At 40.5% G+C, this 12,105-nt stretch overlaps 1 protein-coding gene across 2 annotated transcripts in view; it reads right to left on the bottom strand.

Moving 5' to 3' along the window:
- Positions 1-3,979: 3,979 nt before the first annotated feature.
- Positions 3,980-12,105, bottom strand: part of KIFAP3 (kinesin associated protein 3) — a 158,254-nt gene continuing 150,128 nt past the window's right edge. For both annotated transcript variants that reach the window (XM_073592825.1, XM_073592826.1), the window contains exon 20: positions 3,980-6,229. In XM_073592825.1, coding sequence (XP_073448926.1) covers positions 6,121-6,229 — 109 coding nt within the window. In that variant the 3' untranslated portion in view covers positions 3,980-6,120. The remainder of the gene's footprint in view (positions 6,230-12,105) is intronic.

Raw genomic sequence — 12,105 nt, 5'->3', positions numbered from 1 at the left:
TTGGTTACCAGGTTTGCACATCTCAGGAGGGATTTTGGTCCACTCTTCTTTACAGATCTTCTCTAAATCCTTAAGGTTTCTTGGCTGTCACTTGGCAACTCAATGTTTCAGCTCTCTCCATAAATTTTCTATAGGATTAAGGTGTGGAGACTGGCTAGGCCACTCCATGACCTTAATGTGCTTCTTCTTGAGCCACTCCTTTGTTGCCTTGGCGGTATGCTTTGGGTCATTGTCATGCTGGAAGACCCACCCACAACCCATGTTCCGTGTTCTGGCTGAGGGAAGAAGGTTCTCATCAAGATTTTACAATAGATGGCCCCGTCCATTTGCCCCTCAATGCAGAAAAGTCGGCCTGTACCCAAAACAGCCCCAAAGCATAATGTTTCCAGCTCCGTGCTTGACTGTAGGGATGGTGTTTTCTTAGGGTCATAGCATTTTTCTTCTTCCAAACACGGTGAGTTGAGTTAATGCCAAAGAGCCCAATTTTGGGTATCATCTGACCACAGCACTTTCTCCCAATCCTCCCCTAAATCATTTAGATGTTCATTGGCAAACTTCAGATGGGCTTGTACATGTGCCTTTTTGAGGAGGGGGACCTTGCGGGCGCTGCAGGATTTCAAGACATGGCGGCGTATTGTGTTACCAATGGTTTGTTTGGTAACTGGTGGTCTCAACTGCCTTGAGATCATTCAGAAGCTCCTTCCGTGTAGTTCTGGGTTGATCCCTCTCTTTTCTCAGGATCATCCTTACCCCATGAGACGAAATTTTGTATGGAGCTCCAGACTGAGGGTGAGTGATGGTTATTTTGTACTTCTTCCATCTGCGAATAATTGTCCAACAGTTGCCTCCTTCTCACCAAGCTTCTTGCTGATGGTCTTGTAGCCCATTCCAGCCTTGTGCAAGTCTACAATCTTGTCGCTGACATCCTTTGACAGCTCTTTGGTCTTGCCCATAATCGTGAGGATTGAATGGAAGAGATTCTGTGGACAGGTGTCTTTTATACACATAGCGAGTTGTTGTTAGGAGCACCTTCTTAAAATTGACAGGAATAATCTGTGTACCACATGAGCACATACTATAGCCAGCCTGTGGGAGCCAGAATTATTGTTGGTTGGTAAGGGAATAAATACTTATTTTACTCACCGAACTGCAACTCAATTGATAACATTTGTATCATGTATTTTTTCTGGATTTTTGGTTGATATTCTGTCTCTATCATTTAAAATACACATTTGATAAAAAAAATATAGACCCTTCATTTCTTTGTAAGTGGGCAAACTTACAAAATCTGCAGGGGATCAAATAATTATTTTCCCCACTGTACAACTCATACAACAAATTAAGGAAATTGTGTAAAATTTATTTACAGTTGCAGTTTTTGTGAAATGCTTAGCAGTTTGCCTACTGGCTTAATTACTTGCTACCAGAGGTTGTTAGATGCATTCATAATGAACCAATACAATCCCCTGAGAAAACTAAGCAAAACCTGTTTTGAAATGCATGGATTGTGCTACATGATATGCCGTTTTTTCAATGTTAATTTGTGAGTATCATACATTGATAAATTCTGCTAAGTGTAATCTGGTCTGCACTGTTCACCTGCAGCTTTGTTCTCACCCATCTCTATTTGCTGTGCAAAAGGGAGCAGCACAGGGGCAGGACAATGTTCAAAGAGATGAGGGAACAGTTCCAGTTTATCACTCAGACTCTGGTCCTATCACTCACACAGCAGTTTATATTGCATGGCGTGGTGGCAGTAACTGGCTGTTTGAAAAGGTTACATTTTTTTTTTTTCAATACTTTTATTTTCAAAGCCTGCATAAAAGAAATACAGAGGTAGCAAAACACATATGTCCAGTAAAATACCAGGCTCATACAACACATAAAACAGATAACTAATCATACCTGGACCTAAGTCCATAAAGGCAGCCCGAGTAGCCAGGCACTGACTCACCTGTGGCATTTTGCATAGAGAAAAAACAAAGTAAAGGAATTATCCAGAGAAAGACACGTAATAGCAAGAGAGGGAAGGAGGGAAAAAGGCAGAAGGGAGGTAACAGGGTATAGGGGAGGAGGGGGAACCAGTCACTCTGCCACCCCACTTAGCCCAAAGCACAGAGGAACCCTCGGATCAGTCTCCAGGGTGACAAATTTAGATCAGAAAAGGCCCTGTACTCCTCAGAACAAATTTGTGCCAGTAGAACCATTTTTTGAGAAATTTATCACAGAGACCTCTCTCCGGATCAACCATTTCGTTAACCACTTGCCAACCAGCCGCCACAGTTGTACTGCGGCAAAATGGCATGGCTGGGCGAACTGACGTTATGCTATGTCGCTTCACCCTGTGGCCACATCACTGCAGACACACGGAGAACCGGGATCTGTGTGTGTAAACACACAGTTTTCGGTTCTCTGAGGGGAGAAGAGACAGACAGACTTAGGGGAAAAGAAACAGATCGTCTGTTCATACAGAGTATGAACAGTGAACTGTCATCTCCCCTATACAGTCCCCTCCATTAACCCCTTGCTCGCCCCCTAGTGTTAACCCCTTCCCTGCCAATGACATTTTTACAGTAATCAATGCATTTTTATAGCACTGATCGCTGTATAAATGCCAATGGTCCCAAAAATGTGTCAAAATGTGTCCACCATGTCACAGTCCCAATAAAAATCGCAGATCGCCGCCTTTACTAGTAAAAAAATAAAAAAGAATAATAAAAATGCCATAAAACTATCCCCTATTTTGTAGACGCTATAACTTTTGCGCAAACCAATCAATATACGCTTATTGCTATTTTTTTTACCAAAAAATATGTAGAATACATATCGGGCCTAAACGGAGGAAAAAACATTTTTTTTATATATATATTTTTGGGGGATATTTATTATAGCAAAAAGTAAAAAATATTGAGTTTTTTTCAAAATTGTCGCTCTTTTTTTGTTTATAGCGCAAAAAATAAAAACCGCAGAGGTGATCAAATACCACCAAAAGAAGGCTCTATTTGTGGGAAAAAAAGGACGTCAATTTTGTTTGGGTGCAACGTCGCACGACCGCACAATTGTCAGTTAAAACGACGCAGTGCCAAATCGCGAAAAGTGCTTTGGTCAGGAAGGGGGTAAAATCTTCCGGGGCTGAAGCGGTTAATTTCAGCAACTCTTTTCAACCAGAGGGCTATGGTCGGAGCTCTTGACAAGGTTACATTTTTAAGTACAGGATTGTGCTGTGGCTCTCTGCATTTGTGGACCCACTGTAACAAGGAGAATGAAGAATTGACTGTAATTTTCCATCTTAACAGAGGCAAGGTATTGTATAATTGCAGATTACTTTTTTACAGCTTAGAGCTTGGTGTGAAAGTTTCCTATTCCGTTTTAGGCCTCATGCACACTGGACGTTTTGCCATCTCTCCTAGATGTCATTTCTCCTGGCAGTAGCATTTTGACAGGCGCTTGGGCATTAATTTAATTGGCCAGAACAACAATTTACCGAATTAACGCTCAGGTGCTAAACACACCCAGTGTTAAAGCGCGTATAGATGTGTTTACACGTGTCATGTTTTTTTTTCTGCCAAAATGCTGCTGCTCCTGGATGCGCTGGCTGTGGGTTTTAGTTCTGCCTTTAAGTGCCTATCTGTGCATGGACACTAACAGGCAAAGATGCAAGAACGTTTAAAGCAGAAAAATAAAAGAAAACCTTAGAGGCTCCTAACAGCTATGTTTAAAATGTCCAGTGTGCATGAATGACGACGGTCATCTCACACACCAGCAGCTTCACTCAGACACTACCTACACCTTGTAAATTAGTTATCTATCAGCTAGGATTCTCACGTCAGGTGTAGTATATGATCCTGGTATTTATAAAGAAACTAATCAGCGTTTTCCCTTAATTCCAGGCCCTTTTCACATTGGCACTAGGATGTGTCTTTTTTTGTTTTTTTGTTTTGTAGGAAAGTTTTTTTTATTGCAGACATAAAATCACAACTAGTAGTAAATGTTTATTTTACACAAAGAACATACTGTTATACACAATATACTTGCGATAATAATCAAAGAACACATTGACTTAATAGTTAAGATTGCATTAAAAGAAAAAAAGTAGTCTTCAGAGTATATTATTGTAGACCAACACAATTACTGGCATATCTATGAATTAGCGTGTGTGTGTGTCCGTATACAGTATACCAGGTAAGCCCTACCTTGAAGATTCCCACAATGGAGTAAAATGAGTACTTTAACAGGCATAATGCTAATGTTCTTTCCCCTTTGCTGCATTGTTTTGCATACAATATGGAATTGTCCCACAGCAGAAGCTACATTATAGAACTGTACCACAGCAATTGTTTAGTATTCAGGAAATAAGTAGAACAGCAAAAGAGATGCCAGATTCTCTCTTTTCTACCTTCATTAGCATTGTCATAGTATGGGCTCCTCATTATGGAAGGGCCACTGCTTGCATCTCCGCGCACTACATCCTGTTACTGGTATTTGTTTACAGAATTACAGAAGCCAAAAATGAAACATATTAGCTTTGTTATAGCCCATATTATTTATACAGTAGCAGGAAACCTAGTCATGCACTAAATGGAGTATCTCAGAAGGTCATAAACAGAATAAGAAGAATCCTAGCAAACTACCAGTACTCATTGTAAGAAAAAGTGTCATCTATAGCTAACAGCAAAGCAGACACCAAAATGTAAAAGTGCATTTTCTGCCACAAGTGATATTCTTTTACCATTATCATTGTTTTCAAATTGTTAATAAATACAATATATTGAAATAATTCAGGCCCCTTATAAAAGAATAGTATTAATGTAACAATAAATATAGAATACACTGCACTTCATGATAAGTTATAAATTATGTTTCATGGGCTGTTGTAGTCAAGCTATGTCTGTTCCTCTTGTCTGATTACAAGATGTGTTTCATACTAGTTGGCAAAAAGGAAGCTTAACTTAAAGTGGATGTAAACCCACCACTCACCCAGTATAAACTAATGACACAGTATTAATGTATATATACATGCAAGCCTCCTGCATGTATCCCTACCTTGCAAATGTCACCCCCTTCAGCAGTAGGACCCTTGTAAAACTCTGGAATCGGTGGGTGAGTCTCTTTGCCAGAGGTCGGTGGGCAGAGTTGTGATGTCACAAGACTCCCCGCCCACCTGTACACTCTCCTACACCATTAATATCCTCCTCAGTCACACTAATCTTCTGCTGATCTCGAGGATCACGCCCCATGATGAGTAACAGCCAGTTAAACTTAGGAAAGGCACCACATGACTTCAGCATGCCCAATCATGCTGAGGGGTGGAGCAGCCAATCCTGGGAGAGCTTGAGAAGAAAGGAGGGATTTGAAGCTGAAATCGTAACACACTCTCTGCTCCTCTCACGTTTGTTCATGAGATAAAGAAATCAGATGTCAGTCACAGCAGTGGGGGATGTGGTGACACAAACTATCTGTGTGTTGTTTTTTTATCTTACTAAAAAAAGATGAGAGAGCTAGATTAACTCTTCGTGGCAAGATTGGGCACAGATGACTTGACATCCTCTACTGTACAATTTAGTTTTCATTAAAACATTTTTTTTCAGGTTTACATCCACTTTAACAAACCTCGCTGAAGTGAATCACTGCACCAGTAAACCACTAAAATGAATATTGCAAACAAGGTTATGTAATCATAATAAAGAGTTAGGATAATGGCATGCTTTACTCCTAGGCTTAGTCATTAACAGTAGCTTAAAGCGGAGTTCCCATTAAAAAGAAAAATAATTAAAAGTCAGCCGCTACAAATACTGCAGCTACTGACTTTTAATAATCGGACACTTACCTGTCCCAGGGTCCAGCGATGCGGGGGATCGAAGCCCCGCTCGTCTCCCCCTCCGCTCGGCGGCGCCGGCATTTTCACTGTGGGCGCCCGGCTGTGGCTTCCGAGGGAAGTGACGTCAGGAGCCCAGGCGCCGAAGGAAGCAGATTACGAGGGATCCCCTAGTAACAGGCATTAAAGAGGTGAGCAAAAAATAAAAAATTTTCTCCAAATGTTTTTTTATTTTTTTTTCATGCACATTAATGATTTTTTTTTTTTTTTGGGTGGAACTCCACTTTAAGTCTGACTGCCAATCACTATCGTGCTCCAAGTCCATAGTAATAGGGTTCATCAGGACGATAGCCATATGCTGTTGTAGGCCGTCCAGGTATACCAGCCGGTTGTCCAAAATTATCAACACCAAGTCTACAAGAAAACAGAAACAGCATGTTACTAACTTTTTTTGTTGTACGAGAAATGTTTTGCACATCTTGTTTCAGTTCTTTTTATCTCTATAACAAAAGAAGGGGTTCATGACAAGCCATTTCTCGTCCAAATCCCAGGACTATTACGCTTACTATTAAGGCCTCTGGGACATGCAGCAGGTAGTCTAAAATCTCGTTAAACTGTGCACAACAGAACAACCATCAACACTCCGATAGGCCTTTTATAGGGGTTGTTTACTCATGCAAACCATTGGAGGTTTAATTTAATCAATGATACATAGCAGAGTGATAGAAAGGGGTGCATACTTATGCAGTCCATTATTTTGTGTTTCTACGATGTAATGAACTGAAGTCTTTTTTGCAGAGGTCTGTTTTCACATTGACATTAAAGAGTATAAGAAAAAGGAAGGTGGGACTTTAAATGAGGCTATTGATTAGTGGGGGGTGAGATAATTAGAAAATATATTTAATTGGCATATTGAGTCTTACAATATATAACAATGATGCACATAGTAGAAAAGGTTTAATATGTATACACACACACACGGTGTTGACCTCATGAATACATTACATAATATACATATCAAAGGGACGGCATGTAAAATTGGCACTATGCAGTGTAATCAATGGTAAGAAACACAGTATAATCATTTGGTTGTAGATATTGAGTCTAAGTAGGTTCCTATCAGTAGGCATGAGAATGCATCCTATAAGCCCGATGGGTTTTGTGGATAATACTACTCTTCAGGGGCAGATGCATGCAACTCTATAAAAGACAACAAAACATCAGTAGACCAGTATGATCAAATGTTATACCCCTCAATGGGGAGGATGTGTACAAGAGAAAAGGGAGAGAGTTACTCATTCCTCTGAGTAATGTATTCATGAGGGGCCCCTGGAGACGTAACTCTATTATGAAACGCATAGGGGGGAGTGACGCGCTTGCGTCACCTCTCATCGCTGTTGTGGTTACCAGCAGGATGGGTTTAGTCTGTGAGCTTACCGGCCGGTGCTCCAGACATTTCAGGCGCTTAATTTACTACCATCATGTGAGTGCAATACTGAATCTAAATTTTTAAATAAAGGTTTAATGGTTTTACACTATTGGAGCTTTTTTATCTTTCATGGTGCATCCATTCATTTGCGGATTGGTGTCAATACGTGCCAGTATGAAACACCTATGCTGCGGTGGCAACGTTCTGGTTGTGTCAATATAACCCTTAAGACTTTGGCTCATCGGTTGTGGTCCAGGGGAATGATCCCTATTCAGGCTTTCTCTGATCCTCTGTAGTGGGGGATCATGAGTCTCTGGTAAGCGGCCATTGTTTCACTCGTGGTGGTGGATCGAGCACTATCTTTACAACAGCAAAGATTACACAGCTTTTCAATTTACTTTTTCACATTATTGTATTCATTTACCACATGGGTGATTGACGCATTTATGTGTGTGGACTCACGTTTATTTATTTATATTTATCTATTAATTTTATTATTTTCAATTATTCCAACATTAATTATTGTTTGGTGTTATGGCACTTTGAAATGCTTACACTTTGTATATATGCATTCAGGGATTTATTGCTGAAATGGCGATTATTTATAAGCATGTCAGTTTTTAGCGCGATTCCAATTTTTTTTTGTTTGATCATACTGGTCTACTCATTTTTGTTGTCTTTTATAGAGTTGCATGCATCTGCCCCTGAAGAGTGGTATTATCCACAAAACATGTTGGGCTTACAGTGGGGATCAAAAGTTTGGGCACCCCAGGTGAAAATGTGTATTAATGTGCATAACGAAGCCAAGGAAAGATGGAAAAATCTCCAAATGGCATCAAATTACAGATTAGACATTCTTATAATATGTCAAAAAAAGTTAGATTTTATTTCCATCATTTACACTTTCAAAATTACAGAAAACAAAAAAATGGCATCTGCAAAAGTTTGGGCACCCTGCAGAGTTAATATCTTGTACTGCCCCCTTTGGCAAGTATCACAGCTTGTAAACGCTTTTTGTAGCCAGCCAAGAGTCTCAATTCTTGTTTGAGGTATCTTTGCCCATTCTTCCTTACAAAAGTCTTCCAGTTCTTTGAGATTTCTGGGCTGTCTGTCACGCACTGCTCTTTTAAGGTCTATCCATAGATTTTCAATAATGTTGAGGTCAGGAGACTGTGAAGGCCATGGCAAAACCTTCACTTTACTCCTCTTGATGTAATCCCCCGTGGATTTTGAGGTGTGTTTAGGATCATTATCCATCGTAGAAGCCATCCTCTCTTTAACTTCAGCTTTTTCACAGATGGCATCAAGTTACCATCCATAATTTGCGGAAATTTTATTGAATCCATTTTTCCTTCTACTCGTGAAATGTTCCCTGTACCACTGGCTGCAATACAACCCCAAAGCATGATTGATCCACCCCCATGCTTAACAGTTGGACAGAGGTTCTTTTCATTAAATTCTGTGCCCTTTCTTCTCCAAACGTACCTATGCTCATTCCGGCCAAAAAGTTCTATTTTAACCTCATCGGTCCACAGAACTTGTTTCCAAAATGCCTCAGGCTTGACTATATGTTCATTTGCAAAGTTCATACGCTGATTTTTGTGGTGAGGACGTAGAAGAGGTTTTCTTCTGATGACTCTTCCATGAAGACCATATTTGTACAAGTATCTCTTTATAGTGGAATAGTGTACCAAAACTCCAGTGTCTGCCAGATCTTTCTGGAGGGATCGTGCAGTCAAACGTGGGTTTTGAATTGCTTTTCTCACAATCCTGCGAGCTGTTCTGTCTGATATTTTTCTTGGTCTTCCAGATCTTGCTTTAACTTCCACTGTTCCTGATGACTGCCATTTCTTAATTATATTCCGAACAGAGGATATTGACATCTGAAAACGCTTTGCTATCTTCTTATAGCCTTCTCCAGCTTTGTGAGCGTCAACTATTTTCAGTTTCAGTTTTCTAAACAACTGCTTAGAAGAACCCATGGTGCTGATTGTTGAGGCAAGGTCAGATGAGTCTGGCCATTTAAAACCTTTGAGATTGACATCGCCTGGTCTTCCCAGACGATGATTGAGAACAATCCATGACACTGGCAGGTCTCAGCTTTGCAAAGGGGGCAGTGCATGCTATAAATTCTGCAGGGTGCCCAAACTTTTGCAGACGCCATGTTTTTGTTTTCTGTAATTTTGAAAGTGTAAATGATGGAAATAAAATCTAACTTTTTTTGACATATTATAAGAATGTCTAATCTGTAATTTGATGCCATTTGGAGATTTGTCCATCTTTCCTTGGCTTCGTTATGCACATTAATACACATTTTTACCTGGGGTGCCCAAACTTTCGATCCCCACTGTATAGGATGCATTCTCATGCCTACTGATAGGAATCTACTTAGACTCAATATCTACAACCAAATGATTATACTGTGTTTCTTACCATTGATTACACTCAATAGTGCCATTTAGATGACGTGTACACATATGAATTTGCAATAATTCATTTTATCCATATTAAATCTCATCAATTTTATATGCCGTCCCTTTGATATGTATATATAATGTATTCATGAGGTCAACACCATGTATGTGTGTGTGTATACATATTAAACCTTTTCTACTATGTGCATCATTGTTATGTATTGTCAGACTCAATATGAGTATGTATATGTTATGTATTGTCAGACTCATCTCCTTACTCTCCTTCTCCTCCAAACTTCTTGAAAGACTGGTCTACAACCGATTAAGTGACCATCTGACCATGAATAAACTTCTTGATCCCCTTCAGTCCGGTTTTCGCCCTCAACACTCCACGGAAACTGCTCTCCTTAAACTCTCAAATGACCTACTAATGGCTAAAGCCAATGGACACTATTCTGTACTACTTCTCCTGGATCTCTCTGCTGCCTTTGACACAGTGGACCACCCACTCCTCCTCGAAAAACTCCACTCCTTTGGTCTCCGTGACTGCACTCTTCGCTGGTTCTCATCCTACCTATCCCACCGCTCCTTCAGTGTCACTTACAACTCTACTTCCTCCTCTCCTCTTCCTTTTTCCGTTGGGGTCCCCCAAGGTTCTGTTCTCGGACCTCTCCTTTTCTCAATCTACACCACCTCCTTGGGTCAGTTGATTGCCTCCCACGGCTTTAAATATCATCTCTACGCTGATGACACCCAAATCTATCTCTCCACCCCCCAGCTCTCTCCATCTGTCTCCTCACGCATTACCAACTTATTAGCAGACATATCAGCCTGGATGTCACATCACTTTCTCAAACTCAACCTATCCAAAACCGAGCTCATGATATTCCCTCCCTCAGGTGCCACTTCCCCTGATCTCCCTGTCAAGATCAACGGCTCAACTATCAACCCATCTCCCCACGCCAAGGTCCTAGGTGTAATCCTGGACTCTGAACTAACCTTTCGACCCCACATTCTATCACTATCCAAAGCTTGCCGCCTCTGTCTTCGCAACATCTCCAAGATACGCCCCTTCCTAACCATTGACACCACAAAGCTTCTAATCCACTCCCTGGTCATCTCCCGCCTTGACTACTGCAACTCCCTCCTCATTGGTTTACCTCTAAATAGGCTATCCCCACTTCAGTCCATCATGAACGCTGCGGCCAGGCTCATCCACCACACAAACCGCTCAGCGTCTGCTACACCCCTCTGCCAATCCCTCTATTGGCTGCCACTCAGTCACCGAATTAAATTCAAGATACTAACTATAACTTACAAAGCCATCCACAACTTGGCCCCTAGCTACATCTCTAACCTAGTCACAAAATACCAACCTAATCGTTCTCTTCGCTCCTCCCAAGACCTCCTGCTCTCAAACTCCCTTGTCACCTCATCCCATGCTCGCCTTCAGGACTTCTCCAGAGCCTCCCCCATCCTCTGGAATGCTCTACCCCAATCCGTCCGTTTTTCTCCTACTTTATCCACTTTCAGACGATCCCTGAAAACTCATCTCTTCAGAGAAGCCTATCTGGCCCCCACCTAACAACTGTACATTTATCTTCTCAATCAGCACATCACCCACAGTTATTACCTCTTGTATCTCTTGACCTCCCCTCTTAGATTGTAAGCTCTAAGGAGCAGGGCCCTCTGATTCCTACTGTATCAAATTGTATTGTACTTGTACTGTCTACCCTCAAGTTGTAAAGCGCTACGTAAACTGTTGGCGCTATATAAATACTGTATAATAATAATAATAATAATGTATTGTCAGACTCAATATGCCAATTAAATATATTTTCTAATTATCTCACCCCCACAAATCAACAGCCTCATTTAAAGTCCCACCTTCCTTTTTCTTATGCCTGAACCAGGGATGGAGGCACACACTGTATGCTTCATTTAAAGTCCCAAACTCCCCCCCTATTATTCAACATTAAAGAGTATATTTCTGTTAAAATGTATGTCAAGCTTAATCTCTCTAAGAGAGATCTGAAAAGCAGGAAAAAAAACATGACAGGGGTTCTAACCCTTTCCAAATGTCCAAAACTATGAAAAAGGTTTTGACTGGATGTAGCTATACCTCAGTGTAAAAAAAACCCTATTCACTGTGAATGAATATCCCATGACAAAAAAAAGGATATGAAAACTTCCAAGCAGGTAAATGCTTTTTCACCTCTTTTTTTTTGTTTTTTTTTTTAATAGCAAAATAATGATCTCTTACGGCTCACATTTCAAAAATTAAAAATAACATCAGTTGTATCATTTTTAAGAAGGCACCAGGAAGTGCTAAAAACATGCTTGTTAAACTTGAAAAATAAGGGTTGTGCCAGCATGCAATACTTGACCTATTAAAACTAATCTTACAACTACTCACATTTGAAACTGCTACTAAACCATCTTATCTT

Source organism: Aquarana catesbeiana, linkage group LG07 (assembly GCF_042186555.1).
Source record: "Aquarana catesbeiana isolate 2022-GZ linkage group LG07, ASM4218655v1, whole genome shotgun sequence".
NCBI lineage: Eukaryota > Metazoa > Chordata > Amphibia > Anura > Ranidae > Aquarana > Aquarana catesbeiana.
Note: the sequence above shows the minus strand (reverse complement) of the source record. Positions and strands in the feature narration are given on the sequence as shown.